The following is a 26326-nucleotide window of genomic DNA, read 5'->3' as shown; positions in this document are numbered from 1 at the left end:
GACATAGAGAATTAGTGTAAGAACTGGAAAGTTGGGTTGGCAGGTAGCATTGGCCCAGTAACCTAAAGGTTGCTAGATCAAGTCCCCGAGCTGACAAGGTGTTGTTCTGCCCCCGAACAAGTTAACCCACTGTTCCTAGGCTGTTGTTCTAAATAATCAAATCAAATGAAATCAAATGTATTTATATAGCCCTTCTTACATCAGCTGATATCTCAAAGTGCTGTACAGAAACCCAGCCTAAAACCCCAAACAGCAAGCAATGCAGGTGTAGAAGCACGGTGGCTAGGAAAAACTCCCTAGAAAGGCCAAAACCTAGGAAGAAACCTAGAGAGGAACCAGGCTATGAGGGGTGGCCAGTCCTCTTCTGGCTGTGCCGGGTGGAGATTATAACAGCACATGGCCTAGATGTTCAAATGTTCATAAATGACCAGCATGGTCAAATAATAATAATCATAGTAGTTGTCGAGGGTGCAACAAGTCAGTAACACAAAAGTAAGTGTCAGTTGGCTTTTTCATAGTCGATCTTTGAGAGTATCTCTACCGCTCCTGCTGTCTCTAGAGAGTTGAAAACAGCAGGTCTGGGACAGGTAGCACATCCGGTGAATAGGTCAGGGTTCCAGCAGGTCTGGGACAGCATGTCTGGGACAGGTAGCACGTCCGGTGAACAGGTCAGGGTTCCATAGCTGCAGGCAGAACAGTTGGAACTGGAGCAGCAGCACGGCCAGGTGAGCTGGGGACAGCAAGGAGTCATCAAGCCAGGTAGTCCTGAGGCATGGTCCTAGGGCTCAGGTCCTCCGAGAGAGAGAAAGAAAGAAAGAGAGAAAGAAAGAGAGAATTAGAGAGAGCAAATTTAAATTCACACAGGACACCGGAAAAGACAAGAGAAATACTCCAGATGTGACAGACTGACCCTAGCCCCCCGACACATAAACTACTGCAGCATAAATACTGGAGGCTGAGACAGGAGGGGTCAGGAAACACTGTGGCCCCATCCGATGAAACCCCCGGACAGGGCCAAACAGGTAGGATATAACCCCACCCACTTTGCCAAAGCACAGCCTCCACACCACTGGAGGGATATCTCCAACCACCAACATACCATCCCGGGACAAGGCCGAGTATAGCCCACAAAGATCTCCGCCACGGCACAGCCCAAGGGGGGGCGCCAACCCAGAGTTTGTTCTTAACTGACTTGGTTAAATAAAAAAGAATGAATGATGCGGTTTGCTTATATACAGTCAGGTCCCAGGTTATTGGCACCCTTCATAAAGATGAGAAAAAATGAAGAATACAAATAATGAGCTATATTGTACAAAAAAATGGAAATTATATATGATATACTAATACAGTTTAAAAAATAAATACATTTTGTTTAACAAGTACTACTTTTTTTCTCTCAAAAAGATAGGGGTCAAAATGATTGACACCCCTGTTTTCAACACCTTTCAATAGCTCACCTTACATAACAGCCCTGAGCCTTTTTTCTACAATGTTTATGAGATTGGAGAACACATTGGGAGGGATCGACCAATCCTCCATGCAGAATCTTTCCAGATCCTTGATATCCTTTGTCTGTGCTTATGGACTGCCCTCTTCAATTCAAACTACAAGTTTTCAATTAGTCCGGAGACAAATGTTTCCTTTTTTTGTTGTTGCATACAATATAGCTCAGTATTTGTATTATTTATTTTCTACAGTCTTTTCTGCTCATCTTTATCAAGAGTGTCTATAATGTTGGACCTGACTGTATATCTGGCATGTTGTGTTTGAGACTGCAGCTCTCAGAATTAAGGGGTGGGGAGAGTGGGAGTGGAAATGTCTAATGGTAAGGATTCTTTTGAGACCAGGTTGTATATGAGGGCACTTGAAGAGGAGAACAAACCCTGGGGCTTTGGTTTCTCTCTGTGTCTCTGCTACAAAGCAAGGTTTAATTAGATTTATGAGTACCTGAAAAAGCTCTACTCGTCTGGTCTCACTGCAGGTTCTTTCTGCCAGAGCAGTGCAGCAGATACATTAAATGTGTGTCATAGGCGTCGTAAGGATTGGACCAAGGCGCAGCGGGTAAAGTGCTCATCTTCTTTATTTGAAGTAACGAGAACACTTAAACAAAAATAAACAAAACGATGAAACAGTTCTGTAAGGCAACACAGGCTATACAGGAAAACAACCACCCACAAAACACAAGTGAAACAAACACAACTAAATAAGGCCTCCAATTAGAGACAACGACAACCAGCTGCCTCTAATTGGAGGTCATTGCCAAAAACCCAACATAGAAATAGAAAACTAGATATAACATAGAAATAAAGAACATAGAACCTAAACCCCCAAAAAACCGAAACACACAAAACAAACACCCCCTGCCACGCCCTGACCAAACTACCATGACAAATAACCCCTTTTACTGGTCAGGACGTGACAATGTGGTCGTTTCCCCCATTTTGCAGACAGTAAGATCCAATTGTACTCCATCATGCCTTTATGTCCAGTCATTTTTCACAAAATACATTTGTTCCTTTTTTGATACAGAAAACATCTCATAAGTTTCAACGATTTTATGATGAATAAAAACTGCAAATACAGTATCATGAACACAGTACTCTGACATCTATTGATTTAAAAAGACACACGCTAGATTCAATTACTGTATGAACACCGAATACCATCTATTACCATCTCTTGGCTTTGAGTTTTGCATGGACAATTAGGCTGAGGTGTCAAAGGTGTGAGCTGTGTAATAATTGTACAAGCTTGCATTGCTCTCACATCAATATTTCATTTGAGGTGTGTGTGTGTGTGTGTGTGTGTGTGTGTGTGTGTGTGTGTGTGTGTGTGTGTGTGTGTGTGTGTGTGTGTGTGTGTGTGTGTGTGTGTGTGTGTGTGTGTGCGCGCCTAGGGGACCAATTAATCTCAATAAACTGCTGGTACTTAAAATGTTATTACAGCAATACAACTCTGTATTTCAGAAAGAAAAAAAACACAAAACATAAATACACTCAAAGGGCAAAATTGTTCTGATGGTTTTTGTTTAGGCTTTTGAGCACCGGTGGCGGGAGGCGATACTTAGAAGCCCTTAGCTATATCACTCATTGAAGGTACATTAAACTTCATAGTGGGTTAGTCACCCAACCACCCACTCAGATAATTTCAATATCCCAAAAGTTAATCAGGGTGTAAGTAAGCAAAGAAGTTTGAGTGACTGTGAAATTCCAACATTTTATTTTCGAGTATACAGGGATTACCAGTTGTCTCCACCATAAAGATGCACTTATATCACTCCAGTGTAAATTTCTAAATCGTAATTACTTAACCACTATTGGCCTATTTATTGCCTTAACTCCTTACTTTATTTGCACACACTGTATACAGATTTTTCTATTGTGTTATTGACTGTACGTTTGTTTATTCCATGTGTAACTCTGTTGTTGTTTCTTTGCTATAGTTTGGCCAGGTCGCAGTTGTAAATGAAAACTTGTTCTCAACTGGCCTACCTGGTTAAATAAAGGTGAAATAAAAAAATAAAAAAATGTGCTGACTGGACTGTTGAGGGAAAATGTGTCTCCCAAATCCATGCTTGAGTCCCAAATGGCACCCTGTTCCCTATGTAGTACACTACTTTGACCAGGGCCCATAGGGCTCTAGTCCAAAGTAGTGCACTATGCAGAGAATGGGGTACCATTTGGGACGCAGCCCAGATCCTGTGTCACTGTGTAACGGTCGTTGTATGGAGTAGACCAATGCGCAGCGGGTTGAGTGCTCATCTTAACTTTTATTGAACACTTAAATAACAAAACAAGAAAACAAACAAACGCACAGTATTGCAGGCTAAACACAGCAGTGCAAAAACATCTACCCACAAAACCCATTACAAAAACACCCCTCTATATAGGACCTTCAATCAGAGGCAACGAGGAACAGCTTCCTCCAATTGAAGGTCAAACCAATAACCCTAAACATAGAACTAGAAAGACTAGACCAGAACATAGAAATATACTAACATAGATCATACCCAAAAACCCCGGAACACTCTAAACAAACACCCCTCTACATAAACACATAGCCCAACAAACCCCGAAACACTCTAAACAAATACCCCCTGCCACGTCCTGACCAAACTACAATAACAAATAACCCCTTTTACTGGTCAGAACGTGACAGTACCCCCCCCCCAAAGGTGCAGACCCCGGATGCACCTACACAAAACACAAAAATAAATCCCCCCAAATTTTTTAAAGAAATAAAAATAAACCCAAACTAAAGGGAGGGAAGGGAGGGTGGCCACCGTCACCGACGGTTCTTGTGCTACACCCCCCCCTCCCCAACCCACCTACTATGGAGGTGGCTCAGACTCCGGCCTTACTCCCCAACCTAACCTGTCCACCCCCGCTAAATACATATTAAACTTTACCCCTCCCGAAGTCTCTGGGCTATGGCGCATCGCTGAAGGCCTCGGGCTGATGTGCGTTGCTGGAGACCTCGGGCTGATGCGCGTCACTGGAGACCTTGGGCTGAAGGGCGACTCTGGCTGCGCCGATTCCGGACTGTAGGGCGACTCTCGCTGCGCCGACTCCGGACTGTAGGGCGACTCTCGCTGCGCCGACTCCGGACTGTAGGGCGACTCTCGCTGCGCCGACTCCGGACTGTAGGGCGTCTCTCTCGGCTCCGACTCCGGACTGTAGGCCGTCTCTCTCGGCTCAGGACTGTGGGCCGTCTCTCTCGGCTCCGGACTGTGGGCCGTCTCTCTCGGCTCCGGACTGTGGGCCGTCTCTCTCGGCTCCGGACTGTGGGCCGTCTCTCTCGGCTCCGGACTGTGGGCCGTCTCTCTCGGCTCCGGACTGTGGGCCGTCTCTCTCGGCTCCGGACTGTGGGCCGTCTCTCTCGGCTCCGGACTGTGGGCCGTCTCTCTCTCGGTTCCGGACTGTGGGCCGTCTCTCTCGGTTCCGGACTGTGGGCCATCTCTCTACGGGGCACTGTCGCCGGAAGCTCTGGACGAGGCACTGTCGCCGGACACTCTGGACGAGGCACTGTCGCCGGACGCTCTGGATGAGGCACTGTCGCCGGACGCTCTGCACGAGGCACTGTCGCCGGACGCTCTGGACGAGGCACTGTCACCGGACGCTCTGGACGAGGCACTGTCGCCGGACGCTCTGGACGAGGCACTGTCGCCGGACACTCTGGACGAGGCACTGTCGCCGGACACTCTGGACGAGGCACTGTCGCCGGACACTCTGGATAGGGACTGCGCACTGAAGGCCTGATGCGTGGGGCTGGCTTAGGAAGCGCCAGACTAGGGACACGCACCACAGGGCTAGTGCGAGGAGCAGGAGCAGGATGAGCTGGACTGGACTGATGCACTGGAGGCCTGGTGCGTGGGGCTGGTACTGGAGGTACCAGACTGGAGACACGCACCCCAAGGCTAGTGCGAGGAGCGGGAACAGGACGTACTAGACTGGGCTGACGCACTGGAGGCCTGGTGCGTGGTGCTGGCTTTGGAGGCGCCAGACTAGAGACACGCACCTCAGGGCTAGTGTGAGGAGCAGGAACTGGATACACCGGGCCATGAGTAGGCACTGGAAGTCTGGAGCGCACCTCCTGCACAACCCGTCCTGGCTGGATGGTAATAGTAGCCCTGCACGAGCGGAGTGCTGGCACAGGGCGAACTGGGCTGTGCAGAGGCCTGATGGCTGCCGTGCGTAGAGCAGGCCTAGGACGCGCACTGGTGGCCAGATGTGCTGCGCAGGCCTCCTCCTCCCGGGCTGGATGCCCACTCTAGCACGGCACTTGCGAGGGGCTGGGATCGCTCGCACCAGACTGAGCGTGCGCATGGGCGAGATCGTGTGCACTTCCGCATACACCGGCGCTCTCCACTCCACACGCTCCCCATAATAAGCACGGGGACTTGGCTTAGGACTCACCCTTGGCCCAGCCAAACTACCCGTGTACCCCTCCCAATTTTTTTTTATTGGGGGTTCCTCTCAGGCTTCCTTGCTAGCCGTGTACCCACACAACGTTCCCGGTCCTCTCCAGCCTTCCTGGCTGCCTCCACTCTCCTGGCTTCGTCAACCTGTTCCCATGGAAGGCGATCTCTTCCAGCATAGATCTCCTCCCATGTGTAGGATCCCTTTCCGTCCAATATCTCCTCCCATGTCCACGATTCTAAGCTCCTCTGCTGCTCCTTCCTCCGCTGCTTGGTCCGTTTGTGGTGGGTAGTTCTGTCACGGTTGTCGTATGGATTGGACCAAAACGCAGCGGGAATATGTATACTCATCTTCTTTTTATTTTGAAGAGGGAGAAACAACTAAATACGTATACAAAAAAAGAACAAAACGAAACAGTCCTGTCAGGTGCAACAAACACTAAACAAGGAACAACTACCCTCAAATCCCATAGAAAAACACCCCTCTTAAATAGGACCTTCAATTAGAAGCAACGAGGAGCAGCTGCTTCCAATTGAAGGTCCACCAAATAAACATCACATAGAAATAGACATACTAGAACTAACATAGAAATAGACTAACAAAGAACATAGCCCAACAAACCCCGAATCACTCTAAACAAACACCCCTCTTAAATATGAACATAGCCCAACAAACCCCGAAACACTCTAAACAAACACCCCCTGCCACGTCCTGACCAAACTACAATAACAAATAACCCCTTATACTGGTCAGGACGTGACAGTTAGAGTAGCTATTTTCTACAAGGTCCATTTTTTTACGTAGGCTAAAGCAGGAGACTTTAAATACTGGTTGTGAATTTGACCGCTTTACTAGAAACTTAATGTAAAATTCATGTGTTTTCATCATGTATAATGAATTAGACTGGACAGCTGTTTTAGGGAGATAGTAACCTACAGTCTAATGCTTTCCATCTCTACACTCAATTTATGGCCAACATTTTCCACTGGGGTTGGAAGGTCACACCCCCCCAATCCATCCAATACCAATGCCCCAGTCCTTTCATAGACATTAATTACATTATATCAATATACTTGTTTGTGACACTCCACTCATTATCCCTATGGAAATGCAGATAAAGACTGAAGCACTTTTTGAATTTGAATTGATGCGTTAACAGTTTTTCCATACTGGCCCCACTCCAATACAGTGGGGCAAAAAAGTATTTAGTCAGCAACCAATTGTGCAAGTTCTCCCACTTAAAAAGATGAGAGAGGCCTGTAATTTTCATCATAGGTACACTTCAACTATGACAGACAAAATGAGATTTTTTTTTTACAGAAAATCACATTGTAGGATTTTTAATGAATTTATTTGCAAATGATGGTGGAAAATAAGTATTTGGTCAATAACAAAAGTTTATCTCAATACTTTGTTATATACCCTTTGTTGACAATGACACAGGTCAAACGTTTTCTGTAAGTCTTCACAAGGTTTTCACACACTGTTTCTGGTATTTTGGCCCATTCCTCCATGCAGATCTCCTCTAGAGCAGTGATGTTTTGGGGCTGTCGCTGGGCAACACGGACTTTCAACTCCCGCCAAAGATTTTCTATGGGGTTGAGATCTGGAGACTGGCTGGGTCACTCCAGGACCTTGAAATGCTTCTTACGAAGCCACTCCTTCGTTGCTCGGGCGGTGTGTTTGGGATCATTGTCATGCTGAAAGACCCAGCCACGTTTCATCTTCAATGCCCTTGCTGATGGAAGGAGGTTTTCACTCAAAATCTCACGATATATGGCCCCATTCATTCTTTCCTTCAGCCCCAAAGCATGATGTTTCCACCCCCATGCTTCACAGTAGGTATGGTGTTCTTTGGATGCAACTCAGCATTCTTTGTCCTCCAAACACGACGAGTTGAGTTTTTACCAAAAAAGTTATATTTTGGTTTCATCTGACCATATGACATTCTCCCAATCCTCTTCTGGATCCTCCAAATGCTCTCTAGCAAACTTCAGACAGGCCTGGACATGTACTGGCTTAAGCAGGGGGACACGTCTGGCACTGCAGGATTTGAGTCCCTGGCGGCGTAGTGTGTTACTGATGGTAGGCTTTGTTACTTTGGTCACAGCTCTCTGCAGGTCATTCACTAGGTCCCCCCGTGTGCTTCTGGGATTTTTGCTCACCGTTCTTGTGATCATTTTGACCCCACGGGGTGAGATCTTGCGTGGAGCCCCAGATCGAGGGAGATTATCAGTGGTCTTGTATGGCTTCCATTTCCTAATAATTGCTCCCACAGTTGATTTCTTCAAACCAAGCTGCTTACCTATTGCAGATTCAGTCTTCCCAGCCTGGTGCAGGTCTACAATTTTGTTTCTGGTGTCCTTTGACAGCTCTTTGGTCTTGGCCATAGTGGAGTTTGGAGTGTGACTGTTTGAGGTTGTGGACAGGTGTCTTTTATACTGATAACAAGTTCAAACAGGTGCCATTAATACAGGTAATGAGTGGAGGACAGAGGAGCCTCTTAAAGAAGAAGTGAAAGACAGAAATCTTGCTTGTTTGTAGGTGACCAAATACTTACTTTCCACCATAATTTGCAAATAAATTCATTAAAGATCCTACAATGTGATTTTCTGAATTTTTTTCTCATTTTGTCTGTCATAGTTGACGTGTACCTATGATGAAAATTACAGGCCTCTCTCATCTTTTTAAGTGGGAGAACTTGCACAATTGGTGGCTGACTAAATACTTTTTTGCCCCACCGGTATGTGTTGCGGACTCCCAGTGTGAGTCCTTTGCAAATACATTTGTAATAATCACAGAAATAATGGTTCTTCTACCTGTGTGGCTTTGCTCCTTGGTAAAATGGATTGTGGGACTGTTTCTGGAATAAGACTTAATTATATTTAGCTCATTTGCAAGTCAAACAGTGAGCACTTGCACTCTGCGTCTGTGTGTGCGAGAGAGACATAGAGAGAGATGAGATGGATGAAGGCTTATTTCTCATAACTTTAAATTCCTGCATGGATTATTTGTAGTCAAAGACATGTAACTCATTCCAGACTTGTATTATTCAGGGTTCAAGCTGAATCGTGCCAGAGCATGACACCTGAATTAGCACCATTTTAGGACCCTGCCCTTTAGGTGAGCACAGACTTGGCCCCAAAAAATAGCTCATTTGATCTATCCCCACCCCTTTTCTTTCTTCTCTTCCACCTCCATCCCTTCATCCATCCCTCCATTGCCTCCTCCAGATATCTCCTTCAGCTTCCTGCTCCTGGTGTTCGTGGCCTGTGGCCTGGCCCTGCTGGGCGTCATTGTCTTTGCCTCCTGGAAGCTGTGCTGGCTGCCCTGGCGCACCAAGGACCTCTCCTCCAGTGCCACCGCCCTTGCCCCCGCCGCCGGCCCCCCCTCCTCTGCCTCTGACAGACCCTACGACAGAGCCTTCTCAGCACATGCCCACAGGCCTACATTCGTACGCACACACACACACGTGCACGCCATGGCGTCTGACAAGCTGAATCCTTCGGATCCAGCGAGTTTTCTGGAGGCGGCAGTGAAGATCAGCCACACGTCGCCTAACATCCCTGCCGAGGTGCAGCTGTCCATGAAAGACCACTTCCTACGCCGCACGCGCATGGCCAGGCAGACCACCGAGCCTGCCTCCTCCAATAGGTCAGGCTCCGGGAGGAAGTTGCCCTTAGACACAGACCTAGGCTGTGTCCCAAACTGCACCCTATTCCTTACATAGTGCACTACTTTTGACCTGGGCCCTTTTCAAAACTAGTACAATATACTGTATAGGTAATAGGGGGCTATTTAGGAGGCATCCCTAGCATCAGCTTATTAGTGTATCCTTCCCAAATCCTAACCATTTGGGTGGAGTAACACAAAACTGACCTAATATCTGTGTATATGGGCATCCTTCTTAAATAGGTTAGACAGGGCTCCTCTGAGCTCCCGTTTATGCACAGGCCATGTATTAGTATTGAGGTAATAGTATGTGATGTTGTCAGGAAGTGGCTATTTATCGTGTATCATAGTGGTACAGAGATATTATTCATTACGCATCATATCCACCCCTGTAATATCTCCATTTGTGACCTTTAAGATGAGATAGATAAAAAAAAGTAATGAGGTTGTCAGTTGAATGCCCCTACTGCCGTGTCGCTCCTATTGCGCTAAATGAAGAAAAATCGAAATCATCTAATATCAGAAAGAAAAAGTGATTCCATTTACTCTAAATTGGAATCTGACGACATTATTCTGAAGGGATGTGAGGGCACAGATTTCCCAGGCATGCCATATGGTACTAACATTATTTCACTGCTTGAGTGTGTAAATTGTCCATGACAATGATTCAACTGGCAAAAATGTCTCCATGTCTCCAGGCACAGCTCCTTTAAGAAGCACCTCCCCCGACAAATTCACCATGTCACCAGCCTTGACCGAGGCAGCGACTTCCCCTATGCAGAGGACCAATCCACCAGCCTGGCCAGTTTGGGTCGCATCCAGCCAGAGCTCTACAAACAGAGCCCCCTGGAGGCTGACGAGTCCTCCAAGACCTGTGGCAAGATCAACTTCTCCCTCAAGTACGATTATGAGTCCGAGGCGCTCTTCGTCAACATCCTCAAGGCCTTCGACCTGCCTGCCAAGGACTTATGTGGCAGCTCCGACCCCTACGTCAAAATCTACCTCCTGCCTGACCGCAAGCGCAAGTTTCAGACTCGTGTCCATCGCAAGACTCTCAACCCCATGTTTGACGAATCCTTCCAGTTCACCGTGCCCTACGAGGAGCTGGGCAGCAGGAAGCTGCACCTGAGCATCTTTGACTTTGACCGCTTCTCCAGCCATGACATGATCGGCGAGGTCATCCTAGAGAACCTGTTTGAGGCGTCGGACCTCTCTCGCGAGACGGCCGTCTGGAAGGACATTCAGTACGCCACCTCTGTAAGTCAATCAATTATCCAATCAAATGTTTTTGATAAAGCCCTTTTTACATCAGACGTTGTCCATAGACTGCTTTCAAAGTAATGAAACAAATATCTAAACATGTAAATTCATTCAACTATACTTTTAACAATATTAGTGGCATTGTAATGTGTGATAACTGTTTCCTTCTGTTCTGATGTGTTTTGTCTGTGGCCCTGAACACAGGAGAGTGTAGACCTGGGGGAGATCATGTTCTCTCTCTGTTACCTGCCGACTGCAGGCCGACTCACCATGACCATCATCAAGTGCAGGAACCTCAAGGCCATGGACATCACAGGATACTCAGGTATAGTTGAGTCAGTGGGTCACTTTAAAAGGTTTTGTGCTTAAACACTGTTGTTCACTCTTGTTCTATGCATTGATTTGGCTATCTCTCTGGTAAAAGAGTGTAGGCCTATGCTAAATTACAAGATAAAAATGTAATCTGATTTGGTATCATATATCTGGTTTGGTAACACAAGAGCCATACTTAGCTAATTTACATATCACATAATGTAGCTAGAGTCAGATCAGCTTGATCCTTTAAGTAGCTAAGCATTTTTAGTTTTAAAGAAATCAAATCATATTTTTTCTTGTTTATTGGCAGACCCATATGTCAAAGTCTCCCTCGAGAGTGACGGACGGCGCTTAAAAAAGAAGAAAACCACCATCAAGAGGAACACTTTAAACCCCACCTATAACGAAGCTATCATCTTCGATATCCCCCCTGAGAACATGGGCCAAGTCAGCCTGCACATATCCGTCATGGACTATGACTTGTATGCTATTATCATAATATATATATACTTGTTTGTATTGCCATATCAATTGTTATATTTGCCCTTATTATTATCAATAATAATTTCTAAGTTCTTGTTACTGATCTGTTTGTTTTAGACCTGGGCTCAAATAGATATGTCTTTGAGTATTTAAGATTTTGAAATACTTTTTCTGTGTATTTCAGTATTTTCAAATACGCAGCCCAAAACAAGTACCTTTATTTGAGTATTTGAATGGTTATTTGTAAAAACCAAATAGTCTTCCAAATTGTATTTGGAAGTATTTTCAAATACTTATGTCAAATACAATTTTCAAATACCTGGGTTAAATATGGGAGTGTATTTGAGTCAGTATATTTTAATATTTTTATTGTATTTCCAAATACATTCCAATATTCAACTACTTTGCTTTCAAATAAAGGTTATCTGAATACTTACTACAGAATGTATGACTCTACACAGGGTGGGACACAATGAGATCATAGGTGTGAACAGAGTCGGCAGTCATGCAGAGGGACTGGGTAGAGACCACTGGAACGAGATGTTGGCCTATCCCCGCAAGCCCATCGCTCACTGGCACCCTCTACTGGAGGCCACCAAGTCTCAGAAAGAGGTAGGTCGGTTACTCCGTTTCCCTGATAGCTGCTTTATTAAGGAAGGTATTACTTGCAATGACCGTGATGTGGTTGTCTTACCTACCTTAGTTGGATGCACTGACTGTGTGTCGCTTTGGATAAAAGAATCTGCTAAATTATCAAAATGTAAATGTATGTACACGGAACAAAAATATCAATGCAACATGTAGAGTGTTGGTCCCATGTTTCATGAGCTCAAATAAAAGATCCCAGAAATGTTCCATACGCATAAAAAACGTATTTCTCTCAAATGTTGTGCACAAATTTGTTTACATCCCTGTTAGTGAGCATTTCTCTTTTGCCAAGATAATCCATCCACCTGACAGGTGTGGCATATCAAGAAGTTGATTAAACAGCATGATCATTACACAGGTGCACCTTGTGCAGGGGACAATAAAAGGCTACTCTGGAATGTGCAGTTTTGTCACAACACAATGCCACACATGTCTCAAGTTTTGAGGGAGTGTGCAATTGGCATGCTGACTGCAGGAATGTCCACCAGAGATGTTGCGAGAGAATTTAATGTTAATTTCTCTACCATCGTCGTTTTAGAGAATTATCCTGTACGTCCAAAAGGCCTCACAACCGGAGACCACGTGTATGGCGTAGTGTGATTGAGCGGTTGTGAACAGATTGCCCCATGGTGGTGGTGGGGTTATGGTATGGGCAGGCATAAGGACAACGAACACAATGGCAATTTGAATGCACAGAGATACCGTGATGAGATCCTGAGGCCCATTGGAGTGCCATTCATCCACCTCCATCACCTCATGTTTCAGCATGATAATGTACGGCCCCATATCGCAAATTATGTACACAATTCCTGGAAGCTGAAAATGTCCCAGTTCATGGCCTGTATACTCACCAGACATGTCACCCATTGAGCATGTTTGGGATGGTCTGGATTGACGTGTACGACGGCGTGTTCCAGTTCCCGCCAAAATATACAACAACTTCGCACAGCCATTGAAGAGGAGTGGGACAACATTCCACAGGCCACAATCAACATCCTGATCAACTCTACGAGAAGCAGTTGTGTTGCGCTGCATGAGGCAAAATGGTGGTCACACCAGATACTGACTGGTTCTCTGATCCACGCCCCAACCTTTTTTTTTTTAAGGTATCTGTGACCACCTGACTGTATCCCCAGTCATGTGAAATCAATAGATTAGGGCCTAATTCATTTATTTCAATTGACTGATTTCCTTATATGAACTGTAACTCAGTAAAATCTTTGAAATTGTTGCTTGTTGCGTTTCTATCTTGTTCAGTATATACAGTGCATTCGGAAAGTATTAAGATCCCTTCCCTTTTTCCACATTTTGTTATGTTACAGCATTATTCTACAATGGATTAAATAAAATGAAAAATCCTCATCAATCTACACACAATAACCCATAATGACAGAAATCTTTGCAAATGTATTAAAAATAAAAAACAGAAATACCTTATTTACATAAGTATTCTTACCCTTTGCTATGAGACTCGAAATTGAGCTCAGGTGCCTCCTGTTTCCATTGATCATACTTGAGATGTTTCTACAATTTGATTGGAATCCACCTGTGGTAAATTCAGTTGATTTGGAAAGGCATACACCTGTCTATATAAGGTTTACAGTGCATGTCAGAGCAAAAACCAAGCCATGAGGTCGAAAGAATTGTGCCAAAGCAAAGATCTGGGGAAGGGTACCAAAACATTTCTGCAGCATTGAAGGTCCCCAAGAACACAGTGGCCTCCATAATTCTTAAATGGAAGAAGTTTGGAACCACCAAGACTCTTCCTAGAGCTGGCCGCCCAGCCAAACTGCGCAATTGGGGGAGAAGGGCCTTGGTCAGAGATGTGACCAAGAACCCGATGGTCACTCTGCCAGAGCTCTAGAGTTCCTCTGTGGAGATGGGAGAACCTTCCAGAAGGACAACCATCTCTGCAGCACTCCACCAATCAGGCCTTTATGGTGGAGTGGCCCGACGGAGGCCACTCCTCAGTAAAAGTCTCATGACAGCCCGCTTGGAGTTTGCCAAACGGCACCTGAAGGACTCGCAGACCATGAGAAACAAGATTCTCTGGTCTGATGAAACCAAGATTGAACTCTTTGGCCTGAATGCCAACCGTCACATTGGGAGGAAACCTGGCACCATCCCTACAGTGAATCATGGTGGTGGCAGCATCATGCTGTGGGGATGTTTTTCAGTGGCAGGGACTGGTAGACTAGTCACGATCGAGGGAAAGATGAATGGCGAAAAGTAGAGCGATCCTTGATGAAAACCTGCTCCAGAGCACTCAGGACCTCAGACTGGAGCGACCGTTCACCTTCCAACAGGACAATGACCTTGAGTGGCCCAGCCAGAGTCCGGACTTGAACCTGATTGAACATCTCTGGAGAGACCTGAAAATGGCTGTGCAGCAACATTCCCCATCCAACCTGACAACTTGAGAGGATCTGCAGAGAAGAATGGGATAAACTCTCCAAATACAGGTGTGCCAAGCTTGTAGTGTCATACCCAAGAAGACATGAGGCTGTAATTGCTGCCAAGGGTGCTTCAACAAAGTACTGAGTAAAGGGTCTGAATACTTATATGAATTTAATATTTCAGTTTTTTATTTTTAATACATATTTGCAAAAATGTATAAGTGTTTTTGCTTTGTCATTATGGGGTATTGTGTGTAGATTGATGATGGGGGGGTGGGGGGGACTATTTAATCCATTTTAGAATAAGGCTGTAAAGTAACAAATTGTGGACAATGTCAAGGGTTCTGAATACCTTCCCATTGCACTGTATATATATCCATCTATGTTTAGGATTTCTGATGGTAGGTAAACTCCTAACAGTGACAGCAATTTCCATGTTGGTACACTAATCTTACCATGTGAAATGTCTCCTACAGTGGAAATCCCGCACTGCAAGCTTTGACAGCCAAGGCTCCTGCCCCTCTCCAAGACTTCTGTCTAGTCCATGAGGGAGGAGCCAGAGTTTATACTACACTACTCTACGAAGCCTGCCCTGCAGCAAGGCCTGAAATATTGGAGTGTCCCAGACCCACAAATTCTGTGCCTCAAAATAAGTAAAGTGCAGTAAGTTATTCTGGAATAACAGTCGGTTTACACTGGACATTATCTCCTCAGCACACAGACACAGAAACACAGATAAACACACACACACGCATTTCTCTTGTGCCCTCTTGGACAGCCAGTTTGTCATGGAATGTATAGTGTATACTGGGTCTGGTGGGATCAGTACTATTGCAACAATATTTTTGTAGTTGAGCTCAGCCTGGTGTGTTTATACATCTATGTGTATCTGTCTGAAGTGTGGTCAGGGCGTTATGGCAGTCTTGTGAACATACAGTACAACATCATATTAAGTAGGTCAAATGTTATAGTTGCTGCTGTTGAGTGCAGGATGTTCTTGAAGTACCCTACGACTTACATCCCCAGGCGTAGATCCCTATCTTACAGCAAGTCCAAAACAATCAACAGGGTATTATGAAGTGAACCATTTTATACACATTTGTATTGTTACTTAAATAATTGTTGGTTTATTACAGTGGATGTTCCAGGATGATAAGTGTTTCATCCCTCTACTTTATTTTTATTTGTTTTATGTACACAACATACAGCATACCTGGCCATCATATATTTTTGATGTCTTCAGTGTAGCTGCATTACGTGCTAAATACATAGGTAGCATCATTACAAACAATGTGGTTTGGTTTGTGGCAGTACAGTTAAAGTTACACTGTAGGTATGGACTTCATGTACAACAGTATATGTATATAATGCCCATTGATACTGACATCAATAATAGCACTGTATTTAGAATCACATATTTATTATATTATCCACATGACTATCCCCCTGAACTTACTTTTCTGTTTCAATTTCACAGTGACTACAGCTTCACTGCTCTGTTTTCCTATTACCTGTGAAGTGTTTGCCAATAGTCTCCTGTTCAGGCAATGTCATGTACTTTGTTGAAGGACTTGGCTTGATTTGCACCATCAGCCTTGTGATAAGTGTTTAAAATAAGGACTCTCCTGTTTTTTTCAAGCAATTTAGAGTAACTTTCCACTTTTGTATTGAACATTTGTATTTGGAACAACTGTTTCCAGGCATCCCTTGTATTTTAAAGAAATTACAATAAAGTTGTTGATTCTGGTTTTAACATTCCAAATTGACTGCAGATGTTCCTCTTTTACTGTAACATGGAAGAAAAATAACTTACACGCTTTCATCAAAGTATGTTTTTATTCAACATCAAGGCATAGCCAGTGAAAGGTAAAATGTGGTTTTCGAAAGTGCTAAACAGAAAACAAAAATGATACAACTGAACTATTTTTACTTTAGCTTCTCTGTCCACATGCCCCTAGATCTTTACAATCGTATAAATATTTAATAACAAGCAATATCTAAAGTAAATGGATGGTTTTGTCACTGAACTGTTTTTATGTTAGTAGTCAAGACAGACAGGAAATACAATATGACAATGATCTGATTACATTAAGGACTGTTCAAAATCATAACTGCAGATGTAGGTGTAACGCTTGATGTAGTGGGTGTGGAGTCAGGCGCAGGAAACAAGAGCGTTTGCTATCGTGCTTTAATAAATGCACCGTCAAAGAGAGTATACACCCAAAAATAACAACAGGGTGTAATCAAAAAATACAAGGACCCAAAACACGTTCCACTTACACAAATCACAGTGAAAGACAGAAATAAGCCCGCACACAGAACAGGTGGGGAAACGGGCTTAAATTCCCAACTAATCACTAATGGTACACAGGTGAAACCAATAAAGACAAAACCAACAGAAAAGGAAAAAGGGATCGGTGGCAGCTAGTAGGCCGGTGACGACGACCGCCGAGCGCCACCCGAACAGGGAGAGGAGTCACCCTCGGCAGGAGTCGTGACAGTAGGATCTTAATTTGAGCCAGTTTGCTACAGCATAAAATTATCCTGCAGCAACAGGACATGTGTATTATAATAAATTGACAAATTTGTAGGGGATGATAAAAAAATGTGTTCGGGCAAATCAAATTTAAAGTGGAAATTGGAAGCCATTTTTAAACCTCAGATACACTACAAGATTGCATTTCCTGTAGTGCAGGCAAATTCCTGCAACAGCATGATCAAATGCAGACACGGCATCTGTAGTTGAACAAACCTGAACATGACAGTGAAAATGTTTTATTTTCATCTACACAGACATTTCTGGGCTTTTACTCAGTACAGATGTTAGAAATCTCAAACCCACCTCAACACTAGGCGGCGCTGCTGAGCTCATACCTCCAGTTTCCTCTTCATGGCCAGCTTGTAAAGGATCTGGTAGCCATCCCCAGGCGTAGATCCACAGCTCCAGTAGATTGTACTTGGGAAAGTACACTAGCGGTGCGTCGTCGTTGGTCACCATATCACTGACATCAAATACGCACTGGACACACGAGCGTCTGGGCTCCGCAGTGTTGTAGACCATGTACACTGTGCCGCAGATGAAGGCTCCCTCGGGCATGGCGTGTCCCACATCTGTTCGATGTCCATCGTGTTCTCGTCCATTTTGTCCAGAGAGATGTGCCTCTCAGTCTCCTTGGTGGCATACACTTAGATGGCCCAGAGGCCCTCCTCGTCTGCCTCCAGGTCAATGACCGTCTCCAGGGTTAGGCCATATACGGGGACGTGGTCCTGGACAGGGAAGACAGCGCTGTCCGCCACAGGTCGTACTTGATCAGCCGCGGCTCCTTGACCTCCTATAGGTAGTACGAGTGGTTGTTGTAAACGATGTGGCCGCTACCTCGCCAATGGGATGGCAGCTTCATGGTCTTGGCCATAGATGTGCCCAAGGAGACGGTGAAGTCCCTGATGGAGCCAAACTCATAGAGGGTGTCCTCATCTGTGTTGTTGAAGACGTAGACCTTGCCCGAGCTGCTGCCCACGTCTTTGGTCCACATGCCCTTTGGGCCTCCTACTCACTTAAAAATCTTCATGGATTTGATGCTGGATATCATGTCCCTGCAGTCTGGGAGAGGAGAAGAGAGGTACATGACCCTTCCTGGTCCCACTTTAAATTTAGTTGGACTAATATGTTTTTTACATGGTTGTTAACATTACACAGCGGGTTCAGTGTAATTACAATGTAGACATTGTTACAGTCCAACTGTGATATCTGTTATACCAATATCATGAGACAAACTACAACATACCATATTGATAAAGCAAACAAAAGTGATACTAAGGGACTAAGTGAAGTTCAAGGGATAGTTACATTTAAAAAAAAATGTTTTAGCTTATTTTCACTCCTTTCACATGTTCTGAAGTATGTTCAGATGTTAAACCGGATTGTGTCAGAAGAACCTGCCCACTTAGTAGGCAACAGCACTCATCTGATTTCATTACTGGCTAAATTAAAAAACGATTTAATTACAAGTGTGTGGCAACATTTATAAAGATCACAGGCTATTAAATCTAATTAGTCACTGCCTATTCATTTTTGCTCTAGTGCAACTGAAACCAGATATTACAATTAAAGTGGTGCATAATTTAGAGAATGATATTTGAATCAGCATCCCATCTTCAGTCAGTCCTTCATCTATGTGCTTCATCAGTATGCTCTCATACAGGAACTCAGTAACTGTCCTCCCACTTCCTGTACTTCAACAACCAAGTGTAAATAGTTTCCTGAATACCTGCTCTAGATTTATAATTATGCCTGCCAAGAAAACCAGATGGTGTTCTATATGTTATCAACCCTAACCTTAACGTTTTAGAGCAGAACAAAAAGTGTTAAGCACAACATTGAATGAAATTCACTTAAATTATTAAATAAGTGCCTCTGCGAGTAGAATCCTGATATGAGGGTAGATTGATTTTCTAACTTAGTTACATGACAGTACAGCAGCTGAGACACTTGGCCTGCATACACGTTTATCATCATCTCATACCTGTGGCCCACTATATCTCCACTCATCATGTAGAAGAAGACTTGTTAACATTACCGCTACTGCTGAGTTTACTTCATATATTTGTCCTTTCAATAGGCCTATGCCCGGCAAATTCAAATATGGACCTCGAAGCTAGTTCCACTGCTGCTTTTTATCAATTAATTCTTCCCCTCTAGGGATTTAGACCTGGGATGCCAGGTGGGTGCAATTAATTACTAGGCTTGCTATGATCCTCTTAGTAAGTAATCATGTGTCTTTGTCCCCTCAGTATGTCACCACATCTGCCACCATGTCTGCCACATCTCACCTGTGGCCTTGTCGCACTTGGCCTTGCTCTTCTCCTTCACCACGGTCACCTGTTGCTCCACCAGCTTGTCGTCAAGGTCCACGCAGGGCTGCGCCCCGTTCTGTGTCTCCAGGTAGTCCATCTCGAGCTCCACGCGCGTCCCCACACGGTCCAGGTCTGTCCTCAGGGTCACATTGTCCAGGGGCTCAATCTGGGCAACCATCTGCTGCTTGAACTCCCGCAGCTCTGTGGCATAGCAGTTGGTCTGCTCCTACCACACCGAGATACGGTCCTGGTGGGAGAGGTGATAGAGCAAGTAGTCCTGGAGGCATATGGGTGCTGTCCCTATTTCACAGGATGAATTAACACCCTGTTCTCTGGGGCCACTGCCACAGTCATCACCAATGGTATGGCTTCTAAAGAACCAATGGTATGGCTTCTAAAGAACCAATGGTATGGCTTCTAAAGAACCAATGGTATGGCTTCAGGCTCCACAGGGGGATGAGGCAGGGATGTTTCTCTCCCTTGCTGTTCGTTCTGGGCCTGGAACCTTTGGCCATCGCATTAAAGTAGAACAGAGACATTAAAGATGGAATCTGCAGTAGGGGAAACAGTGCCACTGTCTACCCCACAGCCGGTGTTTTGTTTTGTTGACAAAGCTAGGAGGGTGTGCAGAAAAGTCAGGATTGTAGTTGTATTCAAGAGCCACTGGTGTGGCTAGGAACTAGGAACAGACAGCTACCAACACCACAGAGAGGGACGACCAGTGAATATAACACACTGTGTGACAGCGGTGAAGTGATATGCAGCATGTCCACAGTATACTGAATTATCACCTGATATATTATTTCAGGTGGATGTATCACATGGGATTGTGTGAAACTTACTCCTCAGCCTGACATGTCCCCACTTGCGCCAGCTAATATCTAGCTTTTCGAGTGGTGCTGACTGGTAAGATGCTTCCGGAGGGCGGTCACATTTGCTAGCAAAGCATAGGTCCCGAGTTCATGCCAGGTATAGGCCAAATCAGGGGAAATGGTACTCGCTAAGCAAGCAGTGTGACCTCCTTTGCACAGACAGCTGCAGGATGATTGAAGAGTCTCACTAAAACAACATTAATACTCATTGTGTATTTATTCCTTGAGATATTATTTTTCTACTATTTTTCCATTTTCTGTCTGCATTGTTGGGAAGGGCCCATAAGCCTTTTATTGTTAGTCTACACATGTTGTTTACGAAGCATGTGACAAATAACCTTTTATTTTATTTGATCAACCTGAATTGGCAAGTGTTTTACCCTTTTTTTTTTGAATGACTCGCTGGCTGGAAATGAACCGAGAGGTTTCTCTGAGTAGTTACAGTCTCTCAATAAACAACTTGTTTGGGAGGTATTATTCATGCAGTCAGAGCACAGAGAGGGAGAAGCAAGAGGGAGTATGGGATATGGGTATAATATATTTGGCAGTGAAGCAGTGGCGTTGTGTTACTGCACATCAACACCTTGAAGTGAGCCAGCTGGTCTGTCTTTTGCAGAGGAATTGTCCAAATAACTCCATGTATCAGGCTTATACCACATTAGGGATGAATATAGGTTACTTTAGGTTGGGAGGTGCTTTCCATTTTTTTATTTTATTTCTTCTATGTTTTGTAGAGACTGAAATACATTGAAACGTATGGTTGATGACTCGTATCACACTAAAATGCAATGTTTAGGCAAGTTAAAGCAAAATATTGTTTGCACAGTTGTCACTATTTATTAGAAGTTGTCACTCTTGACTGAAAGTTGTCACTTGATTAAAAACGAGTTCTTCACTCCTGTTAGTATTTGATTTAGTTTTATGTGTTTAGAAGTAAACTCTTATGCATTGATGGGAAGCAAATGCTGATGCAACGCTGAGAGTGGAGGAAAACCTTTTTGCCAAATAGAAGATCCTTTCTCCCCTCATGTTTTTATTGGAACTGTAACCTTCTCTTACATAACCAACATTCAACTAGCTCAGGCTGAACCTTTTGTCATTGGTTCCCTTTCCTTTTCCTCTAACATAGTATTATATAACTATAGTATTATATACCTATAGTATTATATAACTATAGTATTATATACCTATAGTATTATATAACTATAGTATTATATAATTAGTTTCACTCTGTTCTATAACTGTTCATATGATGATTTACATTTCTGACAGAGACCATTGTCCATTGTTCATGTTCACACACTACTATCAGTCAAAAGGAGAAGTGGTTGGTTAAATTAAGCTGTCATTCCACGTATGGTTTTCACAACCTATGAACACATCAAGTTCTCATCAAGTTCACATTACAGTAAGTTTTATCTATAATATGACTCATCTGATGAGACGTCTGATTTATTCATGTGCACGATCATATAGGGTCTGGCAAGTCCCATTTTGATTTCCACATGCAAGCATTTTCGCATAATGTAGAGCAGAGGGTGGCACGGGCGGCCCAATACATCACTGGGGCCGACCTCCCTGCCATCCAGGACCTCTATATCAGGTGATGTCAGAGGAAGGCCTGTTCACTCTGCTACTGTCCAGCAAACGGTACCGGAGCATCGGCTCTCAGACCAACAGGCTCCGAGACAGCTTCTACCCCCAAGACTGCTAAATAGTTAATTAAATGGTTACACAAACTATCTGCATTGACCCTATCTTGCACTGACTATGCACACTCACAATACTATATACACACTCACACTACACTGACACTCTCACACACAACCCACCCACATTCACATACACTACCAACGCACACACACACACACTTTCACACTTTCACACTCATTATTTGCTGTTGCTACTCTGTTCTTTATTTTACTCTTATTATTATCTATCCTGATGCCAGGTCCTTTGACCCTGCCTTTATGTACATATCTACCTCCAATACCTTATTATTATCTATCCTGATGCCAGGTCCTTTGACCCTGCCTTTATGTACATATCTACCTCAAATACCTCGTACCCCTGCACATTGATCTGGTAGTGGTACTTCCTGTATATAGCTTAATTATTGTGAATTTTATTCCTCTTGTTTTACTATTTTTATTTGTATTATTATTTTTAACTCTGCATCATTGGGAAGAGCTCGTAAGAAAGCATTTCCCAGTAAAGTCCACACCGGTTGTATTCGGTGCATGTGACAAATGCAATTTGATAACAGTGTTTGCTGTTTTCACACCGTTCACACAAGAGACTATGAGTAATACGAGTGGCGCAGCGGTCTAAGGCACTGCATCACAAATCCACTCTGTGAATGTAGGTTTTTTAATATATACAAAATCATAATTAAAGTATGCCTACATCAACCCCTTGAATACCATAAACATCCTGTCCCTGTCAAGTGTTTTTAGCTTTTATTGTTTGATCTGCAGCTTTAATTCAGTCCTTGGTTGTTTTTTATTATTTTCGTTCAATGCCATTGCCCAGATTGTACATGTACTTTTTCTCTTGATATGTTTTTATGTTTCTTCTTGCTAAGCAAGAAGCAAGAAAAAGCAGACTTGTTGCCTGCATGTAAGGAAGCATCTTAAGTGTTTCTATTTGAAAACTGATATGCAAATAGAGTATATTGTAAAAGATTATCATGAGAAATAGTAGTAATTTGTGTCAGAGTTTTGTGCAAGAATATGCCAGATTGAAAACATACAGAGATCATGCTAGAGATCACAGAAGAAAACCTGACAGTTTGTCTGTGGTTTTTAAGAATGTGACGCAGGATAGTATGTCTAGAGGTATTGAGCTTGCCAGCCAGACACACAGAGCGCAAGCAGCTGAGACACTTCTCTTTGACCACAGAATGGAAATGTATGATAACGACAACTACTTCTACAGCGATGACAATGACACTGACATGCTGTACAATTACAGCTACAATCCAACCAACCTTGGGGAGCACTCCAACTCCAGTCTTCCCCATTCTCACATCTACCTGCCACTGCTTTATTTCTTCATGTTTTTCTCAGGCTTCCTGGGAAACCTCTTTGTGATCATGGTCATGGGCAGCAGGGGGAAGAGGGGTGGGCGTCTGGTGGATACATTTGTGGTTAACCTGGCGCTGGCGGACCTGGTGTTTGTCCTCACCCTCCCACTGTGGGCCGTCTCCTCCAGTCAGGAGGGACACTGGCCTTTTGGGAACCTCCTCTGCAAACTCAGCAGCTACATCATCTCCGTCAACCGCTTCTCCAACATCTTCTTCCTGACCTGTATGAGCGTGGACCGTTACCTGGCAGTGGTGCGCCTCATGGACTCCCGCTTCCTCCGCAGCAGCCAGTGTGTGCGTTTCACCTGCGCCGTGGTCTGGCTGCTATCCCTGGCTCTGGGTACCCCCTCCCTGGTGTACCGTAGCGTACGTACCCCGAACGGTGAACCCTTCTGTCTGGAGGACGAAGAGTCGTCCTTCTTCCTGGGTCTGAGCCTGACCACGGTTTTCCTGACCTTCGCCCTGCCGGTGTTCATCATCCTCCTCTGCTACAGCTCCCTCCTGGCCCGCCTGCGCCGACACTGTGTTGCCGCGGGCAACCCCCGCACGGAAGCCCGCCGCCGCCACTCTCTCAAAATGGTCTTCACCATCATTGTGGCCTTCGTGGTGTCTTGGCTTCCCTTCAACATCTTCAAGACCCTCCTAATTGGTTTCAGGCTGTCTGGGGCCGATCTGAGCAATGAGACCCAGTCTGTCCTGAGTCAGGGCCTCACTCTCTCCTGCTGCTTGGCGTTCCTCAACAGCTGCGTGAACCCGGCCATCTACCTGCTCCTGGACCACCACTTCAGACGGCAGGCGGAAAGCCTGTTCCTGAGCTGCGTGCGTAAGCGTGGGCTGCACCAGGGCTATGCCTCGTCCACCGACTTCTCCTACAACGGCACCTCAGAGAGCTGTGGCACAACAGCCTCCAGAACTCGTTTCCAGTCGTTCGACCAGAAAGTCTGATAGCAGGGTTCTACACATTTTATAGCATTTTTGTAGTCCAAAGCCCTAAAGGTTGAGGTGAATAATTTTGTATTATGATTTTAGGTGTTACTGTATGTAATTCAAAAGTTCAGTGAAAGCATTCACTACAATATATTTTATGTATAATAGTTATTTCATTATCATTAATAGTTTGAATTGATGTTTGCATTTATATTTCTTATTTATTTTGCTTTATTTTTTTAACCGAACAACCATATTTTGAATATGATTAATTCACCAGTAGCCTGTTTATTATGATTGTTAACATTCGTAAATTCATAGTAATATTAAATAGTAATTTGTTAACAGTCACATTAATTTGTTAGTGGTTCCTTTCTGCTGTATGAAAACTATTACAATAATATTCTTAATGGTTTTCCATGTTCATATCATTAGTAAGATGATATTTTAAGCATTATAAATAAAAATAATATACTCTTTTGTAATAAATTGGGTGTTTATATGATTGCTAATAACTACTTGCTAATAAAGTCTTTTTGCAGTTTAACAATGGGCATTCAGCTGAAAACATTCCAAATGAGGTTAATATCAACTGTAATGCTTCGATTAGATTTGTGTGTACTTATTACAGTAAAGCAACACAGAAGAATTAAAACAAAGTTAAAATGATTTAAGCTATATTTTAGGCATATTGAAAGAAAGCATAATAAAAAAAGTAATATATAAAATTTCCTCAAAAGTAGTTCCTATAACTTTATTGTATCGAAATACTTATTTTTATAACATAACTTTACCATTCATAGCTTTTATAGGCATTACATGTTCACGCTACATAGTAACATCTTGAGAAGTCAAAACACTTCTCAGTTTATTTCTTCAGTGACTAGGTAACTCATCAAAACAAACTTACCAATCAAAATAGATCCAAAAGCTCAACAATGTTTTCTCTGCTTCCTCAAAATGATTGGACTTGCACTCAAATCAGTGGCAAACTGCTGTATTTGCAAGTTAGAGTGCTGGTTGCTGACCAGTGGCAACAAAATAACAACCACTTTGATTGATAAAACAGATACTCTCATAAATGATACAAAATGAAACTTCATTGAGATAAGAAGAGTTCTTCGCATGGGAATTTGTTGGCTGGTTATATGACTTGAAAGTTCAAATGTTCATTCATGCCCACATGTTTTTTCAGTTGCATTTGCACGATGAATCATCCAGTTTCAAATGGTCTTGAGAAGCTTGGGGTAGATGCCAGTCTGTGGGAACCTAAAGCATAACTGTACTTCAGCCGAAGTTCCCTTCAGACTTGTGAAAAAACTGCATTGGAGCCCAGACCTGACCTTCTGTTCCACTTAATCAGAATGATGGCAGGTTGTTGAAATGGACAATTAACTTCACAGTTTAATGCTTAATAGTCATACCAAGTCACTGAAAACTATACTGAATAAAAATATATACGCAACATGGAACAATTTCAACAATTTTACTGAGTTAAAGTTCAGATAAGGAAATCAGTCAATTGAAATAAATTCATTAGACCCTAATCTATGGAGTTCACATGACTGGGAATACAGATATGCCTCTGTTGGTCACAGATACCTTCAAAAAAAAGGAAGGGGCATGGATCAGAAAACCAATCAGTATCTGATGTGACCACCATTTGTCTCATGCAGCGCGACACATCTCCTTCGCATAGAGTTGATCAGGTTGTTGATTGTGGCCTGTGGAATGTTGCCCCACTCCTCTTCAATGGCTGTGCGAAGTTTCTCTATATTGGTGGGAACTGGAACACGCTGTCGTACACGTCGATCCAGAGCATCCCAAACATGCTCAATGGGTGACATGTCTGGTGAGTATGCAGGCCATGGAAGAACTGGGACATTTTCAGCTTCC

The 26326-nt window shown here is 43.8% G+C and overlaps 2 protein-coding genes and 1 pseudogene across 2 annotated transcripts in view; 2 read left to right on the top strand and 1 right to left on the bottom strand.

Moving 5' to 3' along the window:
* The window catches only part of LOC106583254 (synaptotagmin-6-like), a 117211-nt gene extending 100824 nt beyond the window's left edge, over positions 1-16387 (top strand). The window contains exons 2-7 of the mRNA XM_045705312.1: positions 9152-9572; positions 10289-10847; positions 11055-11175; positions 11476-11647; positions 12110-12260; positions 15169-16387. Of these exons, the coding sequence (XP_045561268.1) occupies positions 9152-9572; positions 10289-10847; positions 11055-11175; positions 11476-11647; positions 12110-12260; positions 15169-15240 (1496 nt within the window). The 3' untranslated portion in view covers positions 15241-16387. The remainder of the gene's footprint in view (positions 1-9151; positions 9573-10288; positions 10848-11054; positions 11176-11475; positions 11648-12109; positions 12261-15168) is intronic.
* A 1173-nt stretch (positions 16388-17560) lies between these two features.
* Positions 17561-21711, bottom strand: LOC106583243 (olfactomedin-like protein 3A; annotated as a pseudogene).
* A 1584-nt stretch (positions 21712-23295) lies between these two features.
* gpr25 (G protein-coupled receptor 25) lies at positions 23296-25096 on the top strand. Its single transcript, XM_014167194.2, has one exon. It carries the CDS (start codon positions 23321-23323, stop codon positions 24446-24448), a length of 1128 nt encoding a protein of 375 aa, XP_014022669.2. The 5' UTR covers positions 23296-23320; the 3' UTR covers positions 24449-25096.
* Positions 25097-26326: the final 1230 nt, after the last annotated feature.

This window comes from Salmo salar, chromosome ssa22 (genome assembly GCF_905237065.1).
Source record: "Salmo salar chromosome ssa22, Ssal_v3.1, whole genome shotgun sequence".
Classification (NCBI taxonomy): Eukaryota; Metazoa; Chordata; class Actinopteri; order Salmoniformes; family Salmonidae; genus Salmo; species Salmo salar.
The sequence above is the reverse complement of the archived record's forward strand: the minus strand, read 5'-3'. Positions and strand labels throughout refer to the sequence as shown.

What these genes read in the sequence shown, in the direction of transcription:
- gpr25 (XM_014167194.2), top strand. Translation starts at nt 23,321, where the DNA reads ATGGAAATGTATGATAACGACAACTACTTCTACAGCGATGACAATGAC.